The sequence below is a fragment of the Erpetoichthys calabaricus genome, chromosome 8 (genome assembly GCF_900747795.2).
Source record: "Erpetoichthys calabaricus chromosome 8, fErpCal1.3, whole genome shotgun sequence".
In the NCBI taxonomy this organism is placed as follows: domain Eukaryota; kingdom Metazoa; phylum Chordata; class Cladistia; order Polypteriformes; family Polypteridae; genus Erpetoichthys; species Erpetoichthys calabaricus.
The window spans coordinates 77,710,381-77,737,781 of NC_041401.2; the positions used below are offsets into that span (position 1 = coordinate 77,710,381).

General features: G+C 36.6%; 1 protein-coding gene across 2 annotated transcripts in view; it reads right to left on the reverse strand.

Annotated features, from left to right (window-relative positions):
* mettl16 (methyltransferase 16, N6-methyladenosin) overlaps positions 1-27,401 on the reverse strand; it is a 91,561-nt gene that overhangs the window by 36,411 nt on the left and 27,749 nt on the right. For both annotated transcript variants that reach the window (XM_051931178.1, XM_051931177.1), the window contains exon 3: positions 825-1,009. In XM_051931178.1, coding sequence (XP_051787138.1) covers positions 825-1,009 — 185 coding nt within the window. The remainder of the gene's footprint in view (positions 1-824; positions 1,010-27,401) is intronic.

A 27,401-nucleotide genomic window follows, 5' to 3' on the forward strand; every position in this document is an offset into this window, starting at 1 on the left:
GGTTGCTTTTAAATGACAAGCGGAGGTGTTAACTCTTTTCAAGGAGCACGTTTGAAACCCTTTTAAAAGATAAATGTTTGTTTGCAGTGTTTGAATAAAATTCCAGTCTCTTCAACTTCCTCTGGTCTTCTGTGCAATTTTGTAACCCAAGCGTGACAATATATAGGGTTCTAATATATACATGGAACTATTTAACAATACAGTAACAATGCCTATCAAACTGTGTAGCAGTGCAGCGTTAAGTGTTGATTCACAACTGTCTGAAGAAAATGCTATATTGTTTGTATTTTTCATTGAATATAATGCAAGCTGAAGGATCATTATAGTACTGTCTGTGACTAGTCAACTGGCATTAAAAAGAAAAAGGTAGGTAAGGATTGTTGTGGCATGTCAGATACATTGCTTCTAAGAGTTGGACATGTGATTGTGGCTGTTGTAAAATAACAGCGATAGGAAGAACATAGAAGAGAACCCACTATATTTAATCCTACAATATACAGTGGTAGCAAAAACAACAACAACAACAATAATTTCAAAATGTTTCAATTTCCAACATGTTCAAGACAGCATGTGAGTTGGCACAGCTCCTGCTGGCTTCTTGTGCCTCTGTCCAGATGGCAACCAATAATAACAAATTTTGAGCCAGGCTGAGCAAGGATTAATTTATGGCAGCTTATTTCTAGGTTATCATTAAATGAGAGTTATTCACATGTCAGAGTATATAAACATCTCAGAAGTGAAAAGGGAACAAACCCCAGAAGTACAAGGTATGCATATACTGATATACTGAAACAGAAAAGACAGAATTTATGTATAGCACTTACCAATGTCAATGCCCCGACAGGGAGTCTGCCTCCCAACTAGGTCCTCCACCCAGTGGATGTAGTTGAGCCGAAGAGGTACAGTAGGAATGAGCCTTTCCAGTGGGATCTCAATCGTTAGTCCAAAATCCTCCTTAAGAAGGGTGCATGTCAAGGCCCTTACTGCCTCAGGATCTCGGAAGTTTAGGCTGGTAGATAAAACAGAAAACATGCATTACCAAAATAACCAAAATGAAGATTACACAAATCTAAGATGGGTGCCGAGACACCAAACAGCTCTGATGAAATTGTGGAAATATTTCTCATTCCAAACTTTCAAAAGCTATGGGGCTGTAGTTCCCAGCTATCATTCTGTTTTGGTTTTTCAAATCTTTAAAAAGCTGACTAAAAATAAACTGTATAATTGTATTGTACTAATACAGAAGCTGAGAAACACACTTCTACCAGAAACTCCTCTAACTGTGGTGGTGTTCTCCTGCAGAGAGGCTTCACCACTGTCTCTATAGAAACCACCTTAAACTCTGCTAAATCAGTAATGGTGCTACTGATCTGACACATGTCACAGCTGGGGAGATGTCTCAGCTTCATCTAAATGTTGGCAGTTATAAAGGACAGAGAGCAGCACACCCCCACAGGAAGATGTCTTGCTAATACTCAAAGAATTCCAATTTATTTTTGTCACTTTTGCTGTCTCCCTTGTTTGCAACTCCTCCCATCTGATTATTAATGTGGAGTACAGGCTGTAACATGTTTTTTGCAATGTGATATGAACTCACCTCAGTGATCCTACTAATTCAATACAGATCGGACTTCAGTGATTCTGACAATTCAATACAGATCAGACTTCAGCCTACAATACTACTACTACATATATTCAATGAGTATAATCAGTATCTTGCATGTGGCTGCTACATACAGTACTTAGGCCAATCCAAAGTCATGTATCCAAAGCTGTAGAAAAAATTTACTAGCTCCTCGCCCACCAAAAGAAAGAATGCTTGCAAATGGTCCAAAACACTACTGCTTCAGTTTACTCTACTTTAACCAAATTTGAGCTTGATTTAACACTGCTCCCAATCACGAAGCAGATCAAATGTAGCAGTAACAGGAGCAGAGAACTACTTGCAGTTCACCTTAACTTTCTCAGCCTAATTAGTCACCCAGCTCTCCTAAAATCTTTGCAGTCGGGTGAGGCGTTCATGTTATTTGCAATAGTACATTAATGTTTTGGCTTCTAATCGCAAGACTTTGTACCTTACTTCACAGGCCCCTGTGTTATGGACATTGCACAGATGACCCGGTCATTTTTTGAGAAGCACTAGACCAGAGACAGGCATTCTGGCATGAATGACATTTGATATTGCTACTTGGAAGGACCATAGCCACTAAAGTCTTCATCCTTGGTCCGCTGCCGATGAGAAGATCCGACAAGGGTTACAGCAGATCCCTATCTCTGAACAACTGGCTGAGACACTTGACCTTGTAGTAAAATATAATAAATATCAAATGATTTCCCTAAAGAGATACATCATCAAATTTCCCCCTGGGGACAAAGTTATATCTGTCTCACATATCAAGCCTATAATTGGGAATTAACACTAGAATCCCTGAAGCTTACGATTTTTTTTCGTTGTCTCATACCTCCTTAAATTTTCCTGACATGCGCCAAGAAGCTCACAGCTCCTTATCACTGCACTAATAGCCCGCTTTTGTTTTGCAGATGTGTAGATTTGCAGAACGCAGCTTGCTACACCCCCCCACCCCCTATTCAGTAAGATGAAGGCATTGCCCTGCTGCAATCCTCAAAGCTTAAGTCTGTGATGAAGAATTTATCTGGTATATAGCAAGGGATTACTGTACATACACTTCATGTGTGTTCTGTGTGTCACACAAGTGTGATTAGGAGGCAGCTAAAGGGCCTGAATAATTGTAGTTCCACGCCAGACCAGGGGGTGGCGAGGTGCACTGACTTTCTCTCTCAATCCTCTGCAGACCATGTATGGGAAATCCAGCACTGTTCCGGCACCATTGATGACATCACTTCCGGTCCCGATGATGTCACTAACAATCTGTGTAAATATAGAATGACAGAGAAAATGTGGGGCAAGAAATGCTGAACACAGAGCTAAAACAGAAAATGTTTTATGTTATAGTAATAACATAATTTTGAGGTGAAGTGTAGGATGTGTGAAGCTCAAATATACAAGAAACACTTTCACAAAAGGTGTAATAAAACAAATATGTTTTTATTCAAGAATAAAAATCGAAGAAAAAGAAATTGCTCAACTGACATGTTGCTAAAGCCCAACTATCATTTGGTACAAAATTAAAGAAATTCGCATACGTATGTGCACGTTTTATTTTCAACCAGTTGTCATAGTGGTGAAGCTGCTCCGTCACGAATCTGAGGAGGCGGCACAGTGGATAACCTACAGTTTAGCAATGGCGAGGTAATAGGTTCAAATCCCACAACTTCTCTGTATTTAGCGCTTTGAGTAGTGAACTGCTATTATTATTATCACATGATAAAAAACAAACATTTGATGCGAGTCTGTAACATCCGGTGTACTATTTTAAAAGATGTTACTTTTTCTCGCACATGGACATTTATATCAACATGTCATGTGAATGATTTTTTTATGCTGTTTTATTCTTGAATTCTTGAGTAGAAAAATAGTTCAAATGACATGCTGATGTGAAAGTCTGTGTGCAAGGAAAAGTAACATCCACCATAAACACTGTGGTGTCTATTTGCTTTTATCCCTTCAGCACTAACTTTTACAAGTACCATAAATTTACACTGGCTGTTATAAGACTCAAATATAATAAAAACATAGTTTTGATTATATAATAGTAACAATAATAGCAACTCACTACTCAAAACGATAAATGTGAGGACGACCCGGGATCTAACCCGCAATCTCGATTATAAGGCTGCAGTCTTTACATCTGCCCCAATCAAACGGACATGTCTATTTCATATCAATTGATAGTTAGGCTTCAGTTTTTACACATTGCCAGTAACATGTAAATAAAGTAATTTGTTTCTTTGGTTATATTCTTGAATAAAAGCACACTTGTTTTATTATACCTTTTGTGAAAGTGTTTATTTGATCTTTAGTCTTCACACATTACATGCGTCAAATATTTTGTCAATTATTACTATAACATCAAAAAAGTTTGTTTTAGTTATGTGTTCAACATTTCTTGCCTTACATTTCCTGTCATCCTACATTTACACAGATCACTGTATTCCAAATAACGATTTATGATTTACCCTATACAATTCCAGACACCTTACTCCCAGCTCTGAAAATTTTGCATCTGACTTGACTTCAGCTGCCTTGTTGGGGGATGGGATAGCACGCTGCTTGCTGCCAGTGCTGATTGACACATTTGCAAAACAAAGATGCTGCTGACTTGGTGTGGGGGAATTTAAGGTGGCCCAGCATTACGAATATTTGCGTAGGCTTCAGGGATTCTAATGTTAACGGAGTACCATATACCCTTTTCCTAGTTATTTAGCAACCAAAAAATATAGTGCCTCACTTATTTATGAAATTTTGGTTTTATTGTTTGATATAGTAACTAATTAAGACAACTTTGGAATAGTAGATGATATCAACTTTCACATAATCATTGAAATCCCAAAGCTATAAAATTTATGCATCTTTTGAATGCTTTCAATTTCAATAAACAGATCTCCTAGTCTACATGTAAGGGGGGCACACATAATAGATCGGGTCATTTTGTGAAGGCTTACATTGAAGCCACTCAGATAGTGGATACTAAGATATCCAATCATTACTGCTACATTCTTTAACATAACAATGCTTTCTAAGATTTTGTCACCACAGCTGCTTCTTTCTTTTCTATTACTCTAGTACCTACTTTAAAACAGTCACCATCATAAATGCTATGGTAGGGAATTTTAATGCAAAACTCAATTCAGTGGCCGAAATTGTAACCCCTAAATGACCCGAAAAAAGAAAAAAAATTACCACAACTGCAATACCATGAAAAACAAAAGCAGTTTGGAAACTTGAAAGAAAATGCCATATGATTAAGGTAAAAGGTGAAAATCTAAATTAACAACCCACTATAAAATACTTAAGTTACATTAATAAATGTAATATTATAATTTGATCAGAGATGGCTCTGTTTCTCCAAAATTATAAACAATAGTGCAAGAAATTCAAGAATCTTATTTTTAACCATTGACTGCCTTCTGTACCCAGCTCAGTCTGTGGAATACATGTTTAAACCACTTAGTGTGAGGCTTTTGCAGCACTATTTTCATACAAAATACAGGTAAAATTCCATTATAACAAATATCATTACAACGAAGTATTTTTATGGTCCGACAGCTTCCCCATATGACATGAGTCTATAGAAATCTCATTACTACGAAGTACATTGAGCAGATGCTTTCATTATAACGAAGTGCACAAAAGACCTTGAAATGCCTGAATGAATCATCCACAGAGCAGTTAGTTCTGTGGCCACAGCTCAGTTGTGCACAACGATCCCCAAACAGAAACACTAATTTTTTTTTTCTTTCTTTTTTTTTATTGCCTTTTTTGTTTCCTGCGGTTTTCAGTGATACCTTTTATTTATTGCTCATTAACATTTGAAAAACATCCATTGGAATTTAACTCACTGTCACCCTCCTATAGAAACGGCAGACACAGAAAAACGATAACAGTTCACATTAGAAAAAAAATCCAATTTTTTGCAGCTCTCGATTGCTGCAAAAAGAAAAAGACGTTGCCAGTGAATTCAGAATTTCGCCATCGACACTGTCAACTTTCTTGAAAGACAGAGCAAAAAAAAAAAGAAAAATCTCGGGTTGCAAACGTATGTGAACTGCTGCATTTGAAGACGTCGAAAAAGCAGTTTTTATGTGGTGCAGTGATGCTCGTTCAAGAAATATTCCTATTAATGGGGCACTCATTCAAGAAAATGTGAGGTTTGTAAACTCTCTTGGGACCGCCCCCAACTAGACAGCAAGCCAAACAGCATCCTGAAGTGCGATCTCCGCATCTGGATGGGGCAATAGCAGGATGACAGATATGCTGCATTTCTCCGCCAAAGTAAACAGGAAAGATCTCGATGGGTGATGCAAGGTTAGGAACATGTAAATTGTAAATGCAGATTCTGTAACAGGATTACTTGATCACTGACCTGGCCATGATCCTGCCTGACTGCTATGTCTGTGTATAGCAGAGTGGCAGATCACGCTACAATAAATAATTGTGCCATTCCTGTTTCAAGCTGAATAAAGCTGGTTTTGCTGAAGTACTGAGACTAAGCCTTGTGTTTTGGGGTGCAAGACAGGGACTTATAGCGACCCCGATCTTTTATGATTTGCTTCTGTGGCGCTTCACTGCAGCAATGTGAGCCTCCTATTGCCCTGCCCCAGCAACAGACAAACAATCTTCCACAGACACTGCAATCGCGCTTCAGGACGCACTGCAGCGTGTCATTCTCGTTGGGTAGGGAGTGGGGGGTCTCAAAAGAGTTCAGAAACCTCACAATATGAAGAAGAAATAATGATTCGGCTCCTGACTGATAACTGTGCTGCCCACAACATGCTTCCACATTCAGATAATGTTCGCTTTGAATACCTCCCACCCAATTGCACGGTAGCACTTCAGCTATTGGATTTGGGCATCATTCGCACCCTGAAAGGAAGGAAATGCTGAGAAAAATTCTCATCAGCATAACTTGTAGGCAGGAGGAGATTAAAAGAAACGCGAAAGAAGCTATTGAAATGACTGTAAACGCCTGGATACGAGTTAAAGAAAGCACTATAGTAACAAATACAGAATCTCATTACAACAAAATATTTTTTAGGTCCCTGGGAATTCGTTATAACGGAATTTTACCTGTATATCAATTAAGATGTTTTTTTTACCAATTATAAACAATCCTAGCTGAACTTCAAAATAGTGAGCAAACTGAATGAAACTCAGTTACTATTATACCTAACTGATATTCACAAAATAATTACTCTACTAATACTGTCAATATGTCACTGATCTAGTCCCAAACTTTTTTTTTTTTTTTTTTTTTTAAGAAGTCTCTACTTGCTTAGAGACAGTGTATTTGATATAGTTATTTGTATTCTGATTCTCTGAAAACTGCAGCAGCACTTTAGCTGCTACTAAACAGAAATAATTTTGACATTTTTTTCTGACATTTTTACTCCCACCTCTAACCTGCTTTTGTAAGAAAAATTTTATGGTGTGCCATGGGCATCTATTTTGGGCCCCTAATTATTCTCAATCTACACGCTCTCATTAAGCCTGATCATATTGAAAAAAAAGTGACTTAACCACAGCTATGTAGACAACACAGAGATGTACTGTATATTATTAATAGTACTGAATGACTATGATCCAGTATCTTACTAGCATCACCAAATGGGTAAGTAATAAATTCCATAATCTTAGCAAATTAACAAATAAGGCCAGTAAAGCCTCTGTGTGAAGTAAAGAATCTGTGTGTCATTTTAGAGTCAGAGGTAAACTTCAAAGCACACATTAAACATTACTAAGACTGTGTTCTTTCACTTAAAAAACATAACACGAGTTAAATCTCTTATATCATTGCAAAATGCTGAGAAGTAGACAGCCAAGGACAAAAGCGTGTCTCAGCACAACTAGATATCATTAAAGAATGATATTTTCATTATAATCATTTTCATTATCATTTAAGAATGATATTTGTAAAATACTTTTAACTGTATATAAGGTCCTAAACAATCTACCACCTTCTTATATTTTGGGGCACTTTGTTTTTACACACCAAAATACTCTGGAATACGAACAACTAACAATCCATTTCTTTAAATTTTTTTTTATACTTCCTCTCTGAAAAAATTACTAGCATCACTAATTGGTTCTTTGCATAAAATGTAATTGTATTTGTTGTTTTATAGACTGCTCACTAATTACAAATTTTTCATTTTTTTTCTTTTTTTGCCCCCAACACTTCAGCTCATCTTTTCTTTGATTCTAAACCTTCACTATGTTCAAACAATCCACAGATCAAAAGCCAACCACCATTTCAGCTCTTTATTCTATATCGGATATTGTGTCTGTGACTCTCACTGGTGCTGTGGGCACAAGACATCACATTCGGTGGTAGCGGTGGGCAACCAGTGTGGGGTAACTGAATTTTTTTGGGAGAATATACAGACAAAGGTAGTGCACTATGACTTCCATAGAACCTTCTTGGGGTTAATAAACAAGACTGAATTCATGATGAAGATCTACATGAAGCACATGCACAAGAAGATAACAGTTTAGGAGTTGTTTAAGCCTTGGGGTGAATATATAGACTATTTTTTTTTTTTCAGTACAAGAGATCAAAGGCCAGCACGTGGAACAGTGCTGGAAATACTTTTAACCCACAAAGCTGACTTGTAGTTTGAAATTGACAAGAGCGCCCAAGAGTCAGATCCAATTTTTCCCGGTACTAAAGGGGATGTACCGGCAGTCCTATCCAGATTTTTCTATGCACATGGGCGTAAAGAATTATGCTGGTTAATCTTTCCAACCATGTGATCTAGAATTTTAACTATTTAATCGACAGAGTGATATAGTGTAAGTAGTTAAGAGTGTGTGCAATTACCTTGAGGGTGGTGGTGTAGTGTGTTGAACCATGAGGTGCATAGTAGTGAGCTTTGGTTACCCAGCGCTAGTTTGTCACATCATGGGGGCACAGCAGCAACAGTCAGTGACAGAGAGAAAGCAGCTGGTCCAGAGTGATTTTAGAAATTCACTACAGTGTGAAGAGAGTATATGTACACAAATGCGAGTACAAGAGAGACTGTTTAGAGGTGTTGTGTACTGGTGAAAAGCACACTGGATTGCTTGCATACCAGTGTGTATGGTAACTGGAGAAGACAATAATATTGTATTAGCTGGGATGGGTTGTAATTTCATCGAGCCAGAGCCAAATACAAAAAGAGGGTTTGTAGATTTTCTTGACGTACAAATCATTGTCAGACCTGCTAAGCATATTAGAGAAAGCTATGAAGATAGAGGGTTTGGCAAATCAACGTTCGGTTGGCCTAAGTATGCAGCAGCCACATGTGATGCAGGAAAGATGAAAAAAAGGCTCCACAAAGGTATAATTTTTCATTGACTTACTCGTCTATTCCATAGTTTAAAATTCAAATCAAACAATTCAGATGAGATTAAAGTACACATTGCAGACTTCAATATAAGGCTATTTGAACACATTATGTAGAAATTACATTTTTTCTACATGATCCCCCCATTTCAGGGCATCATAATGTTTGGGACAAAGCAATGGTAGGTATATTAAAGCAGTCCTATTTAGTACTGTACTTTAACTATCCCTTGCATGCAATAACTGCTTGAAGTCCAAGATTCATTGACATCACCAGATTCCTCATGCATAACACTGTGCGTAGAATTCGCACTAAAACATGGTGTACAGACAAAAGTTGAGATGTGCTTATGCACTAAAAAAATTCAGATGCACAAAACCGTGCGTAAGCCAACTTCCACACACTTCCGCTACATAAATCCTGGTCTGCATGAAATAACGCTCGTGCACGTGCCTGCCGCCCGTCTCCTCTCAGAATTACGCCTCTTTGAATACGCAAATCAATATAAATGTTCCCTTACTGTAAGTACAGCGTTCTGTAAAAAGACCATGGCAAAAGCACGGGGGAAAAAGAAGAATTTCAGCGAATGCCAAGTGGAGGTAATGAAAAACGTACTATTTGTTGGTTTAAGCAGTTGTATAAACAACAAAATGAAGCTGATCGAAAGTTCAAGATCAGAAGGTGACCAAAATAAAAAAAAGTTGTCAGATATCAAAGTTGCCATGAAAAGGCGAATCATAGCCCACCATCTGAGTGTCATACGAAAATTTATTAGTGTACAGTGGGGAGGAAAAAAAAAAGACACACTGGGGGGAAAAAAAGCTTGAAATGTCAAATTTAATCTTGAAAATTTCCACTTTAATCACATAGTTTATTGTGTCATTAAAGTAGAACCTCATAAACTTCACCCTAAAATCTTTTGATTTACTAGTTTCTCAAATCCCATAGTAACTAAAATAGCATGTTAAATGCTTCGTATTCTATGTACTCTGTGTGTGAATCACTACTTGCTTCTTATTAAACGGGCATTCTCTTATACCAACAGGACACAGAATACATTACATTCATGATATTACAGCTCTCTCAACAATTTAAATACTAAAATGTATGCTTGATGATATTTTCATGATGAAATGAATTAAAGTATGTATTAAACATAAGGCCACAGTGGCACAGGGGTAGTGATAAGCTGGCGCCTTGTTCAGAGATTGTCCTTGCCTCCTGCAAGATGCTTGCTGTGCCGTGCTCAACTCTCGATGAAATAATTTATTGCAGCAGTACTGTCTCTTTCAAACGTACTAACCCCCAATTCCTGTCCTTCCTTTTCTTTCTCCAAGTAACCAATTGCCACACAATCAGCTCTTTAATAAAAGTCAAGCCATCTGTAACCTTAGAACACAGATTCTTCAAAACTTTTAAGGAACATCGAAATGTCTTCGCCGTACATATTGAATTATTCCATCCCTCTATTCATCCTGGGTCGCGCCAGTCTCAGTTAGCATAGAGCCTGGCGAGGCAGGAACAATCCCTGAACGGGGGCGCCAGTTCATTGCTAGTGTTTGTCCACTGTGTCCAGGCGTTTAATTATGTAAATAATGTATAATGTAGGCTACTGTTCTTAAAGTTAAAAATGTATCTGTATAATGTAGGGCTGCAACAATTAGTCAACGTAATCGATGACGTTGACTACAAAAAAAACGTTGACGCGTCATAAACAGAACCTTCAATAGAAGGTGCCGCCACTTTGCAACACTGAGCCGAAAACGTGTGCACACAATGGTTTAACTTAGCGTGAGAATGTGCGTGGCTTTACACCATATTTAGTTTTTATACATCACGATGTGAGCGTTGAAATGGGCATACGCAACATTTGTGTGCATAAGTACTGTTTATACATGAGGCCCCGGTGCCGTGTATCATATCTCTGGTGATGCTCTGCCAAACCACTAATGAAGCCAACTTCACCTTCTGTTTATTTTGGGGGCTTCACTCCATAAGTTTTGTCTTCAGTATATGAAGACATGCTCAGTTGGATTTAAATCTGTTGACTACCTTGGCCATTCAAGAATTTTCCATTTTTTAGCTTTGAAAAACTCCTGTGTTGCCTTAGCAGTATGTTTGGCATCATTATTTAGATGAAACACCATTCAATGAGTTTGTAGGCATTTACTGGAACTTGAGCAGATAAGAGATTTCTATACATGTCAGAATTGATTGTAAAACTGCTGTCAGCTGGTACATCATTACTGAAATGTGCCAGTACTTGTGGCAGCCATACATAACCAAGCCATAACATCCCCAACACCATGTTTAACAGATGAGTTGGTATGCTTTAGAACTTGGGAAGTTTCCTTTTCATCTGCACACTCTGCTCTTGCAGTCACTCTGAAACAGGTTTATCTCTGTTTCATCTGTCCACAAGATCTTTTTTCTAGAATTCTGCACACTCTTTTAAGTACTTTTTTGCAAACTCGTCAGTATTTATCTTAGCTTACTCTGTTCACAGAGTAAAACTGCACAGACTGGTTCAGAGTGCAAGTGCTTATTTTACAAAAGCACTGGTACTGCTGTATTTCTAAAAGTATGACAAGTACTTCGAAAGTGATATTACAGTCACAATAAAAGAACTATTACTTTGGCCATAAGCCTGAAAATAACAGTAATGTTCTTAAACTCATTACCACTTTGGGGACAATGTATAAATGTTTTTCTATGGCTAAAGCAGTGCAATTTGCTCTGTGCTGCTATCCTTCACTGAATCAGAAAAAAGGGGTCACCCCCTGCTGGTTCAGCATGCAAGCTATTCTCTCATTAGAACTGTTATAATCTTGATGTTCATAACATAATACTCCACAAAAATATGCAATCTTAACAAAACTACTTTCTAAAACTGAGCTAATAAAATAGACTTTATTATGCATCACATTCCTGTGAAAACAATACTTATGGAAAGGTGTAGGCTGCATCTTAAGAGTGCATCTTTTAAATTGACTTTTTATAAAATGCAATTTCAAACTAAAATACACAACTAGGCTCTAATTGGGAATGTCACAACTGGTTTAAAATAGCACACTGCACCAATAGCTACAAAAACAAATTGTGAAACCTGGAAATGATTAGTAATGGCATTTCCCTATATATTCAATAATAACAAGTGGGAATAATCCGTTATGTTGGCAAAAAACAAAAATCAAAAACTTGTGCACTGCACCCATCAAACATTTTAAAAATAATTAGCATTCTTGTCCAGGGTACAAATGCAAGATAGTAAATAATACCAATTTTCATTTAATCAGAAAATCCTATCCTAATTTCATAATTTTCTCTTCAAACTCTTACTGTTTTTGACTCAAATACAGTAGAACTGCTCCATCTGCCATTAGCACAACTTTACAAACTATGTTAATGAAATGTCCCTAAAAAGCCTCGCATCGATTAACTTTCTCCTATATTCACTTAAAGTGAGATCAAGTATTTTTAAAGATAAAACGTGCTTTCATTCTAATAAATTTGTTAAAAAGAAATGTTTAAGTTTGTACTACTACTTTGTTTTCCTAAAACATAGGTGTCAGAAATACAGGGCCAAACTAGCATTTCAAGAAAGGCAAACAAAAGTAAATTTTCAATTAAATTTTATTTATGTAAATACATGTATTTGGGTTTATCATTATATCATTGTATTTGAAAGATATTTTATAAGTTAATCCATGAAAGGAAACCTTTAATCATTCATTTCCATGGGAAAGATTAACTGCCATATCCAAAGAAAAATGTTTGATTCTCACAATCTAACCCTAACATAACCAAAAGTGGATGTATGTCAATCTTGTACCTGCACACTGTGAGGAAGAGAGAAGAAATTTGAATGTTTGCATCCTTTGGTCATAAGTATCCAAAACAATAATAAAAACAGAAAAATTATGACAATAAGCTATTTGGAAGGATTGCCAGATGACAAACATGACAACAATAGAGAACTGAAGTAGGCAGAAGTTCTCCAAATGCCACAAACACTGATTAGAACTGGGAACTATGATCAGATATGACCAAAACTGATACTTGATCACTATCTATCAATTTGGTGGCAGATGCATACACAGAAAACAACCTCATGTGGAGACACACTTCTGACACTGACCCTGTGATTCTGAATCTCTCTCTCTCTCAACATGTTTCAAATCATAACAAACATTACAGGGTAAGTAGTTTTGCTGTAACCTGTTTAATAGTAGGTCATATGCAAACCAGGAAAACCATCATCTAATAATTTTATCAGCCACATTTTTAATGATTACACTACACTCATGATACCAACATTAATAATTAATATTAAATTATAAATAAAAGGCATACAAAAAAAAAAAAAACCAAAACCAAGTTCTGAATTGGGGATGGACAGTTTGACAATCAAACACTAAGCATGCTAAAAGCTTTAACATTTTAATTTGTTTATACTTTTTGAATGAATAAAGAAAACAATTATTTCTTAACAAAACTGGCATTGTATTATGCACCAAATATTCTTTATACATTTAATACTACAGAACTTTGCATCAAATACCTTGAAGCTTTATTTGTATTCTTGAATTTTATTTTAATTTGAAAATCTGTATATTTCACACATAAAATTTATAAACATTACCTAGGCTCCATTGCCTTATATTTATTAGAATATATTTAAAATGTGGGTAAAACTTCTGTAAGATAAGGACACATTTTCTTATAAAAACAACAAGGAAATTAATAAGATTTTCATTATAAAGCATTGCTTAACTTGTCATAGATTTTTCAAGCTGTAATTCCCCCAAAGTTTGCTTTTCAATATCAATAACACAACTCCATTGTCCTCCATGTCAATTACCCAATTGGAAGAGGAGAAAAAGGAAAAACACATGCAGTAGAATATCTTATACTAAATAAACTTGTTTGAATTTGACTTTACACAGAGTGACAGTGGAATATATACAAGTAATGGAAAAAAAAAGAATGAAATTTAAATTCACACTGTGTATGGTATCCCTCTTTTCCGTTTGTACAGTGCAAAACCCACACTATGTGCTTCTGCTCTGTCTTACCATGGTGCACAATGTAGACCTGTACATAGAAGTCAAGTCACCTGCAAACATATAATAATTATGAACATTTGCATATCAATTGCTTTAAATACAATGCACATGTATTAAGTTACTTATATACTGTATATACATATTAGGCATATTGCTTTCTGTTGAACTTTTAAAGGCAATGTTGACAAAAAAAAATCTAGGAATATTTTATGCAATTTTTCACTATTATACAGTAGTAGGATAGTATCACTCTTACAAGACGACGCTCAACTGTACATCCTTTGATGCTCTGGCAGCTAACATGCTGTAAGTATACACTTAGGAATGGAGTCTAGATTTGCAGCTTCACGAATATTCACCTTTATCAGAGGTCACAAGATGAAAGCATGATTCAGCTGGCTTTCTTGTGTTGTCGAATGAAAAATGAGCATAGAAAGTGAAAAAAATCATCTTGCAAGGACGCATTATAATGTTAAACTGCCTGAATATCTTGTCATATACTCCATAGGTGTAAGTTGCTACTGAAATAGTTTTCAAATTTATTTATATTTTTTTTGTAGTTTCAATGTCATCTTCAAGGGTTCTCTTGGCTGCCTGTTACCAGATTTAAATGCGCCATGATGCACTTTGAACAGAGATAACACTTTACCATTACTGACGCCTCCTGAATAGAGTGATATTATTTCTCTGGTAAATACTAAATCATTAGCACATTTTATGATGTAAACAGTTACTGATGACGCATGATATTCTATTATTTTGTGTCTCCACTGTAGTTGGTGCTTCAAACATACTTCAGTCAATGCAACAGAAAGAGTTCCAAAGAACAGTTTGTACCCTCACCTTGCAACAGTTTCGCTCTTCTTACCGTAAATTTAATTCAGTTCAGAATGTGTCTATATGCAGGAAGTATGACAAACAAGATAAAGTCTATATCTCCAAGGAACATAGTTTTTAAGTGTCACATATGTTTGCATATATGTGATCCAAAATTTTCTCTATCTGGGAAAAACATGTTAATGAAGTTTAGAGATAACTGACATAAAATTTGTTTGATTAAATTTACAATGATAATGACTCGTAGGGGTGGGCGGTATGACCAAAATTCTATATCACGGTATTTTTCTAAATTATCCCGGTTTCACGGTATTCGACAGTATTTTTTTCCCCATGCATGAGTGGATGTTAACCACATTTTCCACTGTAATTACTGGCTAAGAATAACCTATTCCACTGTCAAGAGTATTGTACATTGTACAAAAAAAAAACATTTCAATGTGCACACAATTATTAATACAGTTTTACATTGCCCCATAAAGTGATAGTTTTCAAGGGGGTGGCACTAATGGAGAAGGTATCACATTGCATGACAGATGCAGTCAAAAAATAGAACCTTTTTATTGAACAAATTTTGCAAAAACAAACTAATTTTGACAACATATTTTCAACCATACAAAGAGGCATTTAGACTTAGTAAAATATCCGGAAGTGCTTGTCAAATATTGTATTGCACCGAATATGTCTTAGAAAAGGAATAAATAGTAAATATTTTTTGTAAACCAACTACACTTTCTGTTAATGTTAACAATCTCTGTCCACTGACACGTAAAAGTGACTTTTTAAACAACTTTATCATCATTAAACTGCATAATATTTAAACTAATAAATAATAACAATAAAATAAATAATAGTATTATTACTGATAGTTGCACTATTACTTCAAGACTTCAAGCCCAGGTGCATTACACAGTATTCACCAAATTAAAATAAAATACAACAAGTGCAACTTGGTGATGACATCTTTACCAGCTGAACCATCATTTAGGCAAACTGCATTAATATGGACCTTGCTTCAAGCTAAGCTATACAGGGAAGAAAAAAACAAACTATATGTCGAAAACAAAGTCGACATTTCCACTTTATTCTCGCCGTTTATGTTGAGATTAAAGTCGACATTTCCACTTTATTCTCATAGCTTACTTAATAATTAAAACAGAATGTCGTAAACTAAACTTCTTCCTAAAATCAATGTTTAATCAATTACTTAATTTACCCCGTCATAAATTAATGCTGCACATTAAATGCTTTGTGTTACGTTCCCCAACCCAGTGGTTAATCACTACGCTTCTTAAACTGACTTCCTCCGCACTAAGAGAAGACAGCGATCACCATACAGAATCCATTCACTTCATGATATTCCTGCTTTCTGAAAATTTAGAATGCTAAGATAAATACTTGATATCATTTTCATGATGAAATGCATTAAAGCAGGTATTACACATGCACGGTAGTGAGGTGGTAGTGCTGCTCCCTCGCAGTAAGGGGTCCCCAGGTGTATGTGCAGTGTAGAGAACTTTATGGCAGGTGTGACGAGGCTCCAAAAAACTGGATGTATGAATGGCTATCGCACAGGTTTAACTTAAATATTGTGTAAATGTTGGGTTTGTGATCTGCTGGTCGGAGACACGAACACAGAATTCAATGCATGTTCTTCTGAGCGGGCTATCTTTATTGCATGCATGCTGTCTCTATCTGACGTAGGCTACCAAAACCCCAGTTCCTATCCTTCCTTTTTCTTTCACCACATAACCAATCACCAAACGATAAACGTCTTTGTGAAATTAAAACTAGTTATAAACTTAGCCCACAGAGTGTTCAGAACTTTAAAAATATCTTCGTTATACATGTTTAATTATGCCATCCATTCAGAGTTGCGCCCATCTCTGAACGAATCACTTAACACAAAGCATTTAATGTGCTATATAACTTATGACGGGGTTTGAGAAAATCTAGTAAATTAAATATTCATTTTATGATGAAGTTTAGTTTACGATGTTCTACTTTAATGACAAATTACGAGAATAAAGTCAACATGTCGACTTTATTCTCGTCATAAGCGTCAAAATTAAAGTGGAAATGTCGAGAATAAAGTCAAAATGTCGTCACACTATTACACAGTACCCAGGTACATTACACTGTATTGAAAACAAATAAAACAAGTACAACTTGGCTTGCAGTATTATCCAGTAGTATAGAAACAGTATTTACACATCTGACCTTTTAAAACTAAAGCATCTCCAGGCGACAGACGTGACTGCTTTTTTTCGGCTCTCTGTCCATTTTCACCGCGCGGCATACCTATGCTACCGCCCACTATTTGGTGGTGTAGCAGTGAAAAAGAGCCCTAGTGCAACAAATCTGTATTTAGCGGTGTAGCAGTGAAAAAGGTCCCCACTTGAACAGTTTCCCGCTGCGCTACGTTCCGAACGTTGTTTAGGCAATTTAAACCGGTGTTGCGGTATAAGAAAAATCCATATCATAAAAAAAAATAAAAAACGTTTTTTGGTATGAACCGGTATACCGCCCAGCACTAATGACTCGTTCTGAACATGAGCACTTGTTTGCTAATTGCAAATGACAGCAGTTTCATCACCTGTTAAGCATTTGGCATGAACAGGAACGTGAAGAGCAGCAATTAAGATTATAGCAAACTGTCTAAACAGGAAGACGGGCCGGTATTTAATCATGGAAGGTTTCAACTTGGGTGAACAGCAAACTGTTGCAATTACTATTTTTGTATTTTTTCTTCTATGTTTTTACTAGACATGCAAATCGTATCAAAAAATTAGAGAAGGCGTCCAGTTGAGGAATGTAAAACAAGTGATATCTAGTTATAAATTGATAAGTACTTTGTATGTCTTTATTTCTAATGCTAAAGAGTCAAGAAGCAGGATACACAACCTGGTTTCTATACCCAATTTTATAGTTTAACTAGCAAAATACCTGCGCTTCGCAGCAGAGAAGTAGTGTGTTAAAGAGGTTATGTAAACATATATATACATATACATATAAACATATATATACATATCTACACATACACATATCTACATATAAATATATACATCCACATATCACATATACACATATCAACATATATATATACACATACATATACACACATACATAAACACACACATATACATATATACATAGTGCGTTGTAACACGGGCTGTGATTGTTACATGGGAGGGAGACGACAAATCACTGCTTCCCGCTTTCTAATTGGGCCTGTGATTGGTGGTTTGACTGATGCCTAGATCCCACAGTATGTCCCCTTAGGAGAGGCGTTAGGCAAGTGTAATTGAATAGTGGTGCTACAAGTTTAGCTTTACAGTGATCCCTCGCTATATCGCGCTTCGCCTTTCGCGGCTTCACTCCATCGCGGATTTTATATGTAAGCATATTTAAATATATATCGCGGATTTTTCGCTGCTTCGTGGGTTTCTGCGGACAATGGGTCTTTTAATTTCTGGTACATGCTTCCTCAGTTGGTTTGCCCAGTTGATTTCATACAAGGGACGCTATTGGCAGATGGCTGAGAAGCTACCCAACTTACTTTCTCTCTCTCTCTCTCTCTCTCTCTCTCTCTCTTGCGCTGACGTAGGGGGGTGTGAGCAGGGGGGATGTGTGCAGCTGCTTCCTGAAGGACATGCTGCACTGTGCTTCGCATACTTAAAAGCTCAAAGGGTACGTATTGATTTTTGACTTTTTCTGTGGCTGTCTCTCTCTCTCTTCCTGCTCCTGAGAGAGGGGGTGTGAGCTGCCGCCTTCAACAGCTTTGTACCGGCGGTGCTTCGCATACTTAAAAGCCAAAAAGCCCTATTGATTTTTTTTTTGACTGCTTGCTTTGCACTCCTTTGAAAAGGAAGATATGTTTGCATTCTTTTAATTGTGAGACAGAACTGTCATCTCTGTCTTGTCATGGAGCACAGTTTAAACTTTTGAAAAAGAGACAAATGTTTGTTTGCAGTGTTTGAATAACGTTCCTGTCTCTCTACAACCTCCTGTGTTTCTGTGACCCAAGCATGACATTCTAAAAATAACCATATAAACATATGGTTTCTACTTCGCGGATTTTCCTATTTCGCGGGTGGCTCTGGAACGCAACCCCCGCGATGGAGGAGGGATTACTGTACACCTGTTTTTAAGGCTTATTGACCTAAAGGGGCTTTCATGAAAAAACTTAGGGCTTTGCTACAGGATACACCCTCCACAAGTTAAGGAAGTAAAAATAAAGGTATATATTTCTGTTTTATTTAAACCTTTTAAGTTTGTATGCAGGCAGCATGGTGGCGCAGTGAAAGGTGCCAGTTAGGAGACCCAGGTTCACTTCCCTGCGTGGAGTTTGAATGTTCTCCCCGTGTCTGTCTGGGTTTCCTCCGGGTACTCCGGTTTCCTCCCACAGTCCAAAGACATGCAGGTTAGGTGCATTGGCGATTCTAAATTGTCTCGTGTGGGTGTGTGCGCCCTGCGGTGGGCTGGCACCTTGCCCGGGATTTGTTTCCTGCCTTGTGTCCTGTGTTGGCAGGGATTGGCTCCTGTATTTAGGATATAGCGGGTTGGATAATGGATGGATGGACATTTGTATGCATAGCCCCATTTGCCCATTTTCATTTTTTTTCTTTCTTCAGTAATATTTCAGCAAACCCGGAGCTTGTCAGTTCAAATCCTGGTACTGACACCACTGTGTGACCCTGAGGAAGTCACTTCACCTGCCTGTGCTGCAAAAAACAAAAGTAATGTAACAAATTGTACCTCAGATGTTGCAAGTTGCTGGAATAAAGGCATAAGTAAAATAGATAAATATGTATTATACACATAGGAACTATTCATTTATTTTCAGTTAAGTCATCTGCAGCAAACCTTTATAAATGAGGGTTTCTCCTTTTTAGATAGTGCAAACTGTTTCTTCTTCATTGAGGTTTTCTCTTGGAGAGCTTTTTTCATTTCATTGAAAATTAAACCAGCAGCTGACAAAATATGTAGCTTTCTTATTAATTTTTCAACATTGTGTAAAATAAATGTATAAAGTAACATAAAAGGTCTAAATACTGGTTATCCTTTTACACTAAAATATTACTAAAGAGATACAAAAAAAGTAAAATGCACATGTTCTTTTTCTTTAAGGAGATTAAATATTACTGAAGAAAGAAAAAAAAAACTAAAACAGCCAAATGGGGCTATGCATACGAACTTAAAAGGTTTAAATAAAACAGAAATATATACCTTTTATTTTTACTTCCTTAACTTGTGGAGGGTGTATCCTGTAGCAAAGCCCTAACTTTTTTCGTGAAAGCCCGTTTCAGTCAATAAGTCTTAAAAACAGGTGTAAAGATATTGACAATAAGCTACGCAAACCCACCAAGACATGGAATCGTTTAAATCAAGTATCATTACATCTTCCTTTCTTAAAGAGAAGTAAGGCAGTACTTATAAGCTTAGTAATGTTATACATTTCAAATGCTACTTTGATAAACTTTATCACTTCAAACAACTGAACTATCCAGAACATTTCAGGCATACATCCAGCATTCAAACTATGTATAAAAAGCACAACTGTTAAAGGAATTCAGCATTTCTTAATTGAAAATGTTCCTTTAATCCTCAACATGTCTCAATGAGTCGTCCTGGTGGTTTTACTTGATGTTTTGATCTTCTGGTTAATTGTGTTTGCAGTTGAGATGTTCTTTCCTGATTTATACTTGTTTTCTCGTTAATATTTGTTTCGCTGGTGTTAGTGTTCTGATTAGAGGTTATTGGTCCTTTGATGTCTTGACGGTTTCTTCTTAGAACGGCTCCTATTACGCAATTCCGTCACATACTGGTCTATTGTTTCGCCGCTTTTCTGGAAACGTAAAAAACTTGTGCCGCTCAAACGTCACATTGCGCTTTGGGTTGCAATACGCTTAGAATTTTTCAACTATTTTGTTCAATTTCATATTGTCTCCATCTTCTTCAAACTGAAAATTGTTATACACCTCTAGCGCCTCTTCGCCAATTACATGTAGAAGCATAGCCGCTTTCATTTTTTCACTTTTCCTATCTGCTTCAATTGCAGCAAGATACAACTCGAATCTCTGTTTAAATCTTTTCCAATTTTCAGCTACATTTCCCTTTAACTGGAGATTTGGTGGGGGCTATAATCCTTCCATATTTTTTTTTCTCTTTTGCTAGAACGTCTTAGCGCTTTCTGACCACGTTTTCGGGTTACTCTCAGACACGAGACTCGTTCAAAAGCTGAACCTCTTCTTCACATTCCTCTTCCAATCCACCACTTCTGACACCATGTAGTGATCTTGTTAGGTTCGTAGTTTAATCAATACACAGGATTGAAAGATATAATAACTTTTTAATAGACAGACTTTAGAGACATTTACTGTACATGTTACTACTCGTTCTTTAGTTCACGCCCATTCTCCTACTTGCATCGGCATTCACAGGCATTACTAATCATTCTGTAAGTATCCCTTAATAGACCTTACTAATCAACTATCATTACAAAATCCAACGTGGTTTGTGCCCTTCAGAATGAAAACAGTTTGCATTTACTTTTTTAATAAAAGGCGAGCTTTTAAGCCTGAGAAATCACCCCGTAAATGCACACGTTTAATTGAACATCTATCTATCTATCTATCTCTGTATATATCTCTATCTAACTATCTCCATATATATAGTGAAAATATACCAATAACAATTTGTTAAGGATCTGTTTTTTTGTGAAGCTGACTTCACACAGCCTCTTCGCTGTTTTATAAACGAACGTCATATAAGGTCTTCCTTTTTCGTTGCTTTGCCAATGGAAGCAGCCTTTTTATTTAATCCTGTTTTTACGATTGTTCTGTTTGTATATCACGTTGTCAGTTCAGCACTCCGGTTGTAATATGACCAAGGCGTGCAAGCACACTCTTGAGAATGCAACGTATAGTTGTACAGGAGAAAAGCAATCTTGCCTGAAATCAATGGCAACCTTTTGTAGGTCTATGAACTTAATTTAAACTTTAGGTTTACACGGTGCTTTCTTTCCGAAGTACCTGCACTCATGAATATGTCTGTATGCGTCGGTCGCTCAAATCTCCGCGGTTCGCACCGGCGAAGTTCTGCTTTTAAATTTTTATTAAGAAGAAAAGAAAACCTTTTAAAATTGAGGGAAAATATACCAATAACAGTTTGTTAAGGATCTGTTTTTTTTGTGAAGCTGCCTTCACTCGAGTGATCAGTTTGAGCTTTAAGCCTGAGAAATCACCCCGTAAATGCACACGTTTAATTACACATCTGTTAATATGTATGCTTACAAAGTATTAAAAGACACTCAACAATTACACAGTATTAAAAGACACTCAACAATTAACGTCATTTACCTTCGTTCCCGCGTCTGACTCGTGCTGTAAATCTCTTCCTTGTTTTCACTTCACGTGATTACATAGGAGGCGTAATACGTGATGACTCGATACGTGACTCCGCCTCCTCCATTACAGTATATGGACAAAAAACAGGTTCCAGTTATGACCATTACGCGTAGAATTTCGAAATGAAACCTGCCTAACTTTTGTAAGTAAGCTATAAGGAATGAGCCTGCCAAATTTCAGCCTTCCACCTACACGGGAAGTTGGAGAATTAGTGATGAGTGAGTCAGTCAGTGAGGGCTTTGCCTTTTATTAATTAGTAAAGATAGTTTCCTTTCTTGCTTGTTAGGAACTACAGAAAATGCTAGACTGGGGGGATTCAGCTCGCTTCATCTGTTTCATTCATGAACAGCCTAGGAACGAGGTGTGTGTGTGTGTGTGTGTGTGTGTATGTCAGGAGCTGCAGAGGGACAATAAAGAGGGAGAGTTCCAAAGGTATACTCTCTCTGAAGAGAGCAGACCAGATGATGACCTGAAAAGAACTGACTAGAAATAATCTGTTGAGAAAGAATAAAGAGTGTCTACAAGTTTATGTGCCGTCTGAAACTACAAATCTAGCATTATCAGGTGGTATGGTTTCGATTATAACCAACACTCATATTGTACTATGTTTCCTTATAATTTGGGAATAGCATCAATGATGTATACAGTGGCATGCAAAAGTTTGAACACCCTGATCAAAATTTCTGTTAATGTGAATATCTAAACAATAAAACATGACCTACTTTCCAAAAAGCATTAAGTTACAGATTACATGTTTCTTTAATATTTTCAGCAAAAGTACTTTAATTCCATCATTTACAGTTTCAAAATATCAAAAAATAGGAAATGGGTCCGAAGCAAAAGTTTGGCAATCTGCATGATCACTACTTAGTAACACCCACATTGGCAAGTATCATAGCTTATCCAGTGCCTTTCAAAGGTATTCAACCCCCTCAATGTTTGCCTTGTCGCATTATATCCCAAGATTAAAATGGATTTTTGGAGGGTTAGAACCATTTTATTTACACAACATGCCAACCACTTTGAAGGTACAAAGTATTTTTCATTGTGACACAAACAATAATTAAGACAAAAAAACAAAATTACACAGGTCTATTTATACAGACATCAAGTGAGAGATCATGTGACATTTTGATTGCACACAATTGGACCCTAATCAACTAATTATGCAACTTTAGATGATAATTATTTGGACCACATCTTATTTAAGGGTTTCATGGAAAGTGGGATGAATACATATGCACTCACAACATTTCAGCTTTTACTTGTTTTTTTTAATGTGAGGTATTTCATTTTCATTCCACTTCTACAATTTGGGTTATACCGTTAAGTCCATTACATAAAGTCCAAAAGAAAACCAATTTTAATTCAAGATTGTAATGCGACAAAACAGGACAAACACAGGGTGGTGAATACTTTTGCAAGGCACTGTGAACGTTTTTTGTAGCCAGCTAACAGTTTTTTAATTCTTGGGGTTTTTTCACCCATTTGTCCTTCCAAAACACTTCTAGTTCTGCAAGATTCTTGGGTTGTCTTGCATGCACTGTTCTTATGAGGTTTACCAACAGATTTCCAAAGATGTTTAAATCGGGAGACTGTAAAGTCCATGCCAAATGTTTTCAGCTTGCAAATCTTGAGGTATTCCATTGTCTTGGAGGTGTGCTTCATTACCCTGCTGTTAAAGCCATCTTCTTTTCAATCTTAAGCTTTTTAAAAAGAGGTTATGTTTACTTCCAGAATTTGCTGGTATTTATTTGCATCCATCCTTCCCTCTACTAGTGAAATCTTCTGAGCCACTAGCTACAATACAAACCCAAAGCATGATCGATATACCCCCATGCTTAACAATTGGAGAGGTGTTCTTTTCATTGAATTCTGTCCCCTTTTCCTCCAAACATAATGTTGCACATTGTGGCCAAAAAGTTATTTTTTGACTTCATCAGTCCACAGGAGTTGTTTCGATGCTAAATTTGACATTCATTTCAAAACTTCTGACACTGAACTTTGTGGCACGGATGCAGGTAACGTTTTCTTTTGACGAGTCTTCCAGTAGAACAATGCACCACCATTCCAGAGTCTGGTAAATCTTCCTGAAGGTCTTTTGCAATTAATTGGGGGGTCTGATTTGCCATTATAGCAACCCTATGAGCAGTTCTCTCAGAAAACTCTTTGCTGTCTTCTTATAGCCTTCTCCGGTTTTATGGGCATCTATTTTATTTTTCAGAGGCAGCTGCTTAGAAGAGTCCATCGCCACTAATTATTGGGACAAGGTTTGAGGAGTCAGAGTATTTATACAGCTTTGAAATTCGCATTAGCCGGCTTTTCCTATCAATGACTGTGAACAAGCCATAGCCCGAATGTGCTAATTAAGGTCTGACACCTCAAATCTCTTGGGGTGCACAAACATTTGCATGGCGTCCCATTTATTTTTGTCATTCTACAATTGGACAAAAAATAATGAAACACTAATCTTACATAAATGATAAAAAAATGCTCAAATGTTGATGAGCAATAAGCAAAAGTTATCACTGAAAACAAAAATAGCAAAAAAAAAAACAAAAAAAAAAAAAAACAACAGTACAAGGAAAGTTCGAAGAAAGAAAAAAAAAAAATGACAGCGTTTCTGTTTGGGGATCGTTGTGCACAACTGAGCTGCGGCCACAGAACTAACTGCTCTGTGGATGATTCATTCAGGCATTTCAAGGTCTTTTGTGCACTTCGTTGTAATGAAAGTATCTGCTGAATGTACTTCGTAGTAACAAGATTTCTATAGATTCGGTCATATGGGGAAGCTGTTGGGACCATAAACATAAAAATTTCGTTGTAATGGAATTTTACCTGTATTACTATTTCTAAGTATTTATTTGGGATTACATTTAGGAACATACATGTGAAGATTATTTATGATGCCTTACAAATACCAAGTAATGTATGAAAAATAGTTGATATGTTAGTGCTGGGCGGTATACTGGTTCATACCAAAAACAGTTTTTTATTTTTGTTACGATATGGATTTTTCTTATTCCGCAACACCAGTTTAAATTGGCTAAACAACGTTCGGAACGTGGCGCTGCGGGAAACTGTTTAAGGGGGACCTTTTCACTGCTACATGGAGGCTCTTTTTCACTGCTACACCGCTAAACAGGCGTGCAACGGAGTACATGCGGTAGTGGAGGAATTGCGCTGTGAAAATGGACAGAGAACATTCCGAAACTGAAGCTGTAGCAAACGATAAAATTGAAAATGATGACACAGAAGAACTTCTGCTGGAAAAAGGAGTCACGTCTGTTGTCTGGAGATACTTTGGATTTAAAAGGTCGGATGTGGGCCATTATGTTCAAATGTGTGAATACTGTTTCTATACTACTGCATAATACTGCAAGCCAAGCTGTACTTGTTTTATTTTTTTCAATACTGTGTAATGTACTTGGGTACTGTGTAATAGTGTGATGACATGTTGACTTTACTCTCGACATTTCCACTTTAATCTTGATGCTTATGACGATAATAAAGTCGATATGTTGACTTTATTCTCAACATTTCTACTTTGTTCTCGCCATTTGTCGAGATTAAAGTCGACATGTTGACTTTATTCTCGTAATTTGTTATTAAAGTAGAGCATCGTAAACTAAACTTCATCTTAAAATGAATATTTAACTTACTAGATTTTCTCAAACCCTGTCATAAGTTATGTAACACATTAAATGCTTTGTTTTAAGTGTCTTAAACGGACTTCCTCTTGCACTAAGAGGAGGTGCAGGCAGCACACAGAATACATTAATTTCATGATATTCCTTCTCCCTGAACATTTAGAATGCTAAGATAAATACTTGATATAATTTTCATGATGAAATGCATTAAAGCATGTATTAATCATGTGGTGGCACGGTGGCATGGAGGTTGCACTGCTGCCTTGCAGCAATGGGGTCCCGGTTGTTCCTTGCTTTGAATTTACGTGTTTTTCTGGTGGGTTTACTCGGCATGCTTCAGCTTCCTTTCAAATTCATGTAGGATGTGGGGTTTTGTTATGCTATATTAACCCTGCTATTGTATGTATTGCTCGTATTCGCCCTGCGATGTGCTGGCGCCATGTTCAGGATTTGCTCCTGCCTCACACACAATGCTTACTGGGATGGGCGCAACCCTGAATGGATGGCATAATTAAACATGTATAACGAAGATTTTTTTAAAGTTCTGAACACTCCGTGGTCTAAGTTTATAACTACGTTTAATTCCACAAAAACGTTTATCGTGTGGTGATTGGTTATGTGGAGAAAGAAAAAGGAAAGATATGAACTGCGGGTTTGGTACATCAGACCAATACTATTAGTGTAGAGGAAGTCAGTTTAAGAAGCGCATACAGTGATTAACAACTGGGTCGGGGAACACTTAACACAAAGCATTTAATGTGCTACATTAACTTATGACGGGATTTGAGAAAATCTAGTAAATTAAACATTGATTTTAGGATGAAGGTTAGTTTACAACATTCTACTTTAATTACAAAATAAACTGAGAATAAAGTGGAAATGTCGACTTTAATCTCGACATATAGTTTTTTTTCTTCACTGTGGCCCTAATACACTTCCGTAGGGCTATACCACAAATAGCATTATAAATGCAAGTTGCAGTTTTATTATTTATGTATATACCTTAAGCAAGGTCCATATTAATGCAGTTTGCCTCAGTTGGTAAAGATGTCATCACCAAGTTGCACTTGTTTTATTTTATTTTAATTTGGTGAATACTGTGTAATGCACCTGGGCTTTGAAGTCTTGGAAGTAACAGTATTACTGGAAGTTGCACTATTATTTATTGTATTGTTGTTATTTATTAGTTTAAATATTATGCAGTTTAATGATGGTAAAGTTGTTTAAAAAGTCACTTTAACGTGTCAGTGGACAGAGATTGTTAACATTAACAGAAAGTGTAGTTGGTTTACAAAAACTATTTAATATTTATTCCTTTTCTAAGACATGTTCAGTGCAATACAACTTTTGACAAGCACCTCTGGATATTTTACTAAGTCTAAATGCCTCTCTGGATGGTTGAAAATATGTTGTCAAAATTTTAGTTTAAGTTGTTTGCAAAATTTGTTCAATAAAAAGGCTCTATATTTTGACTG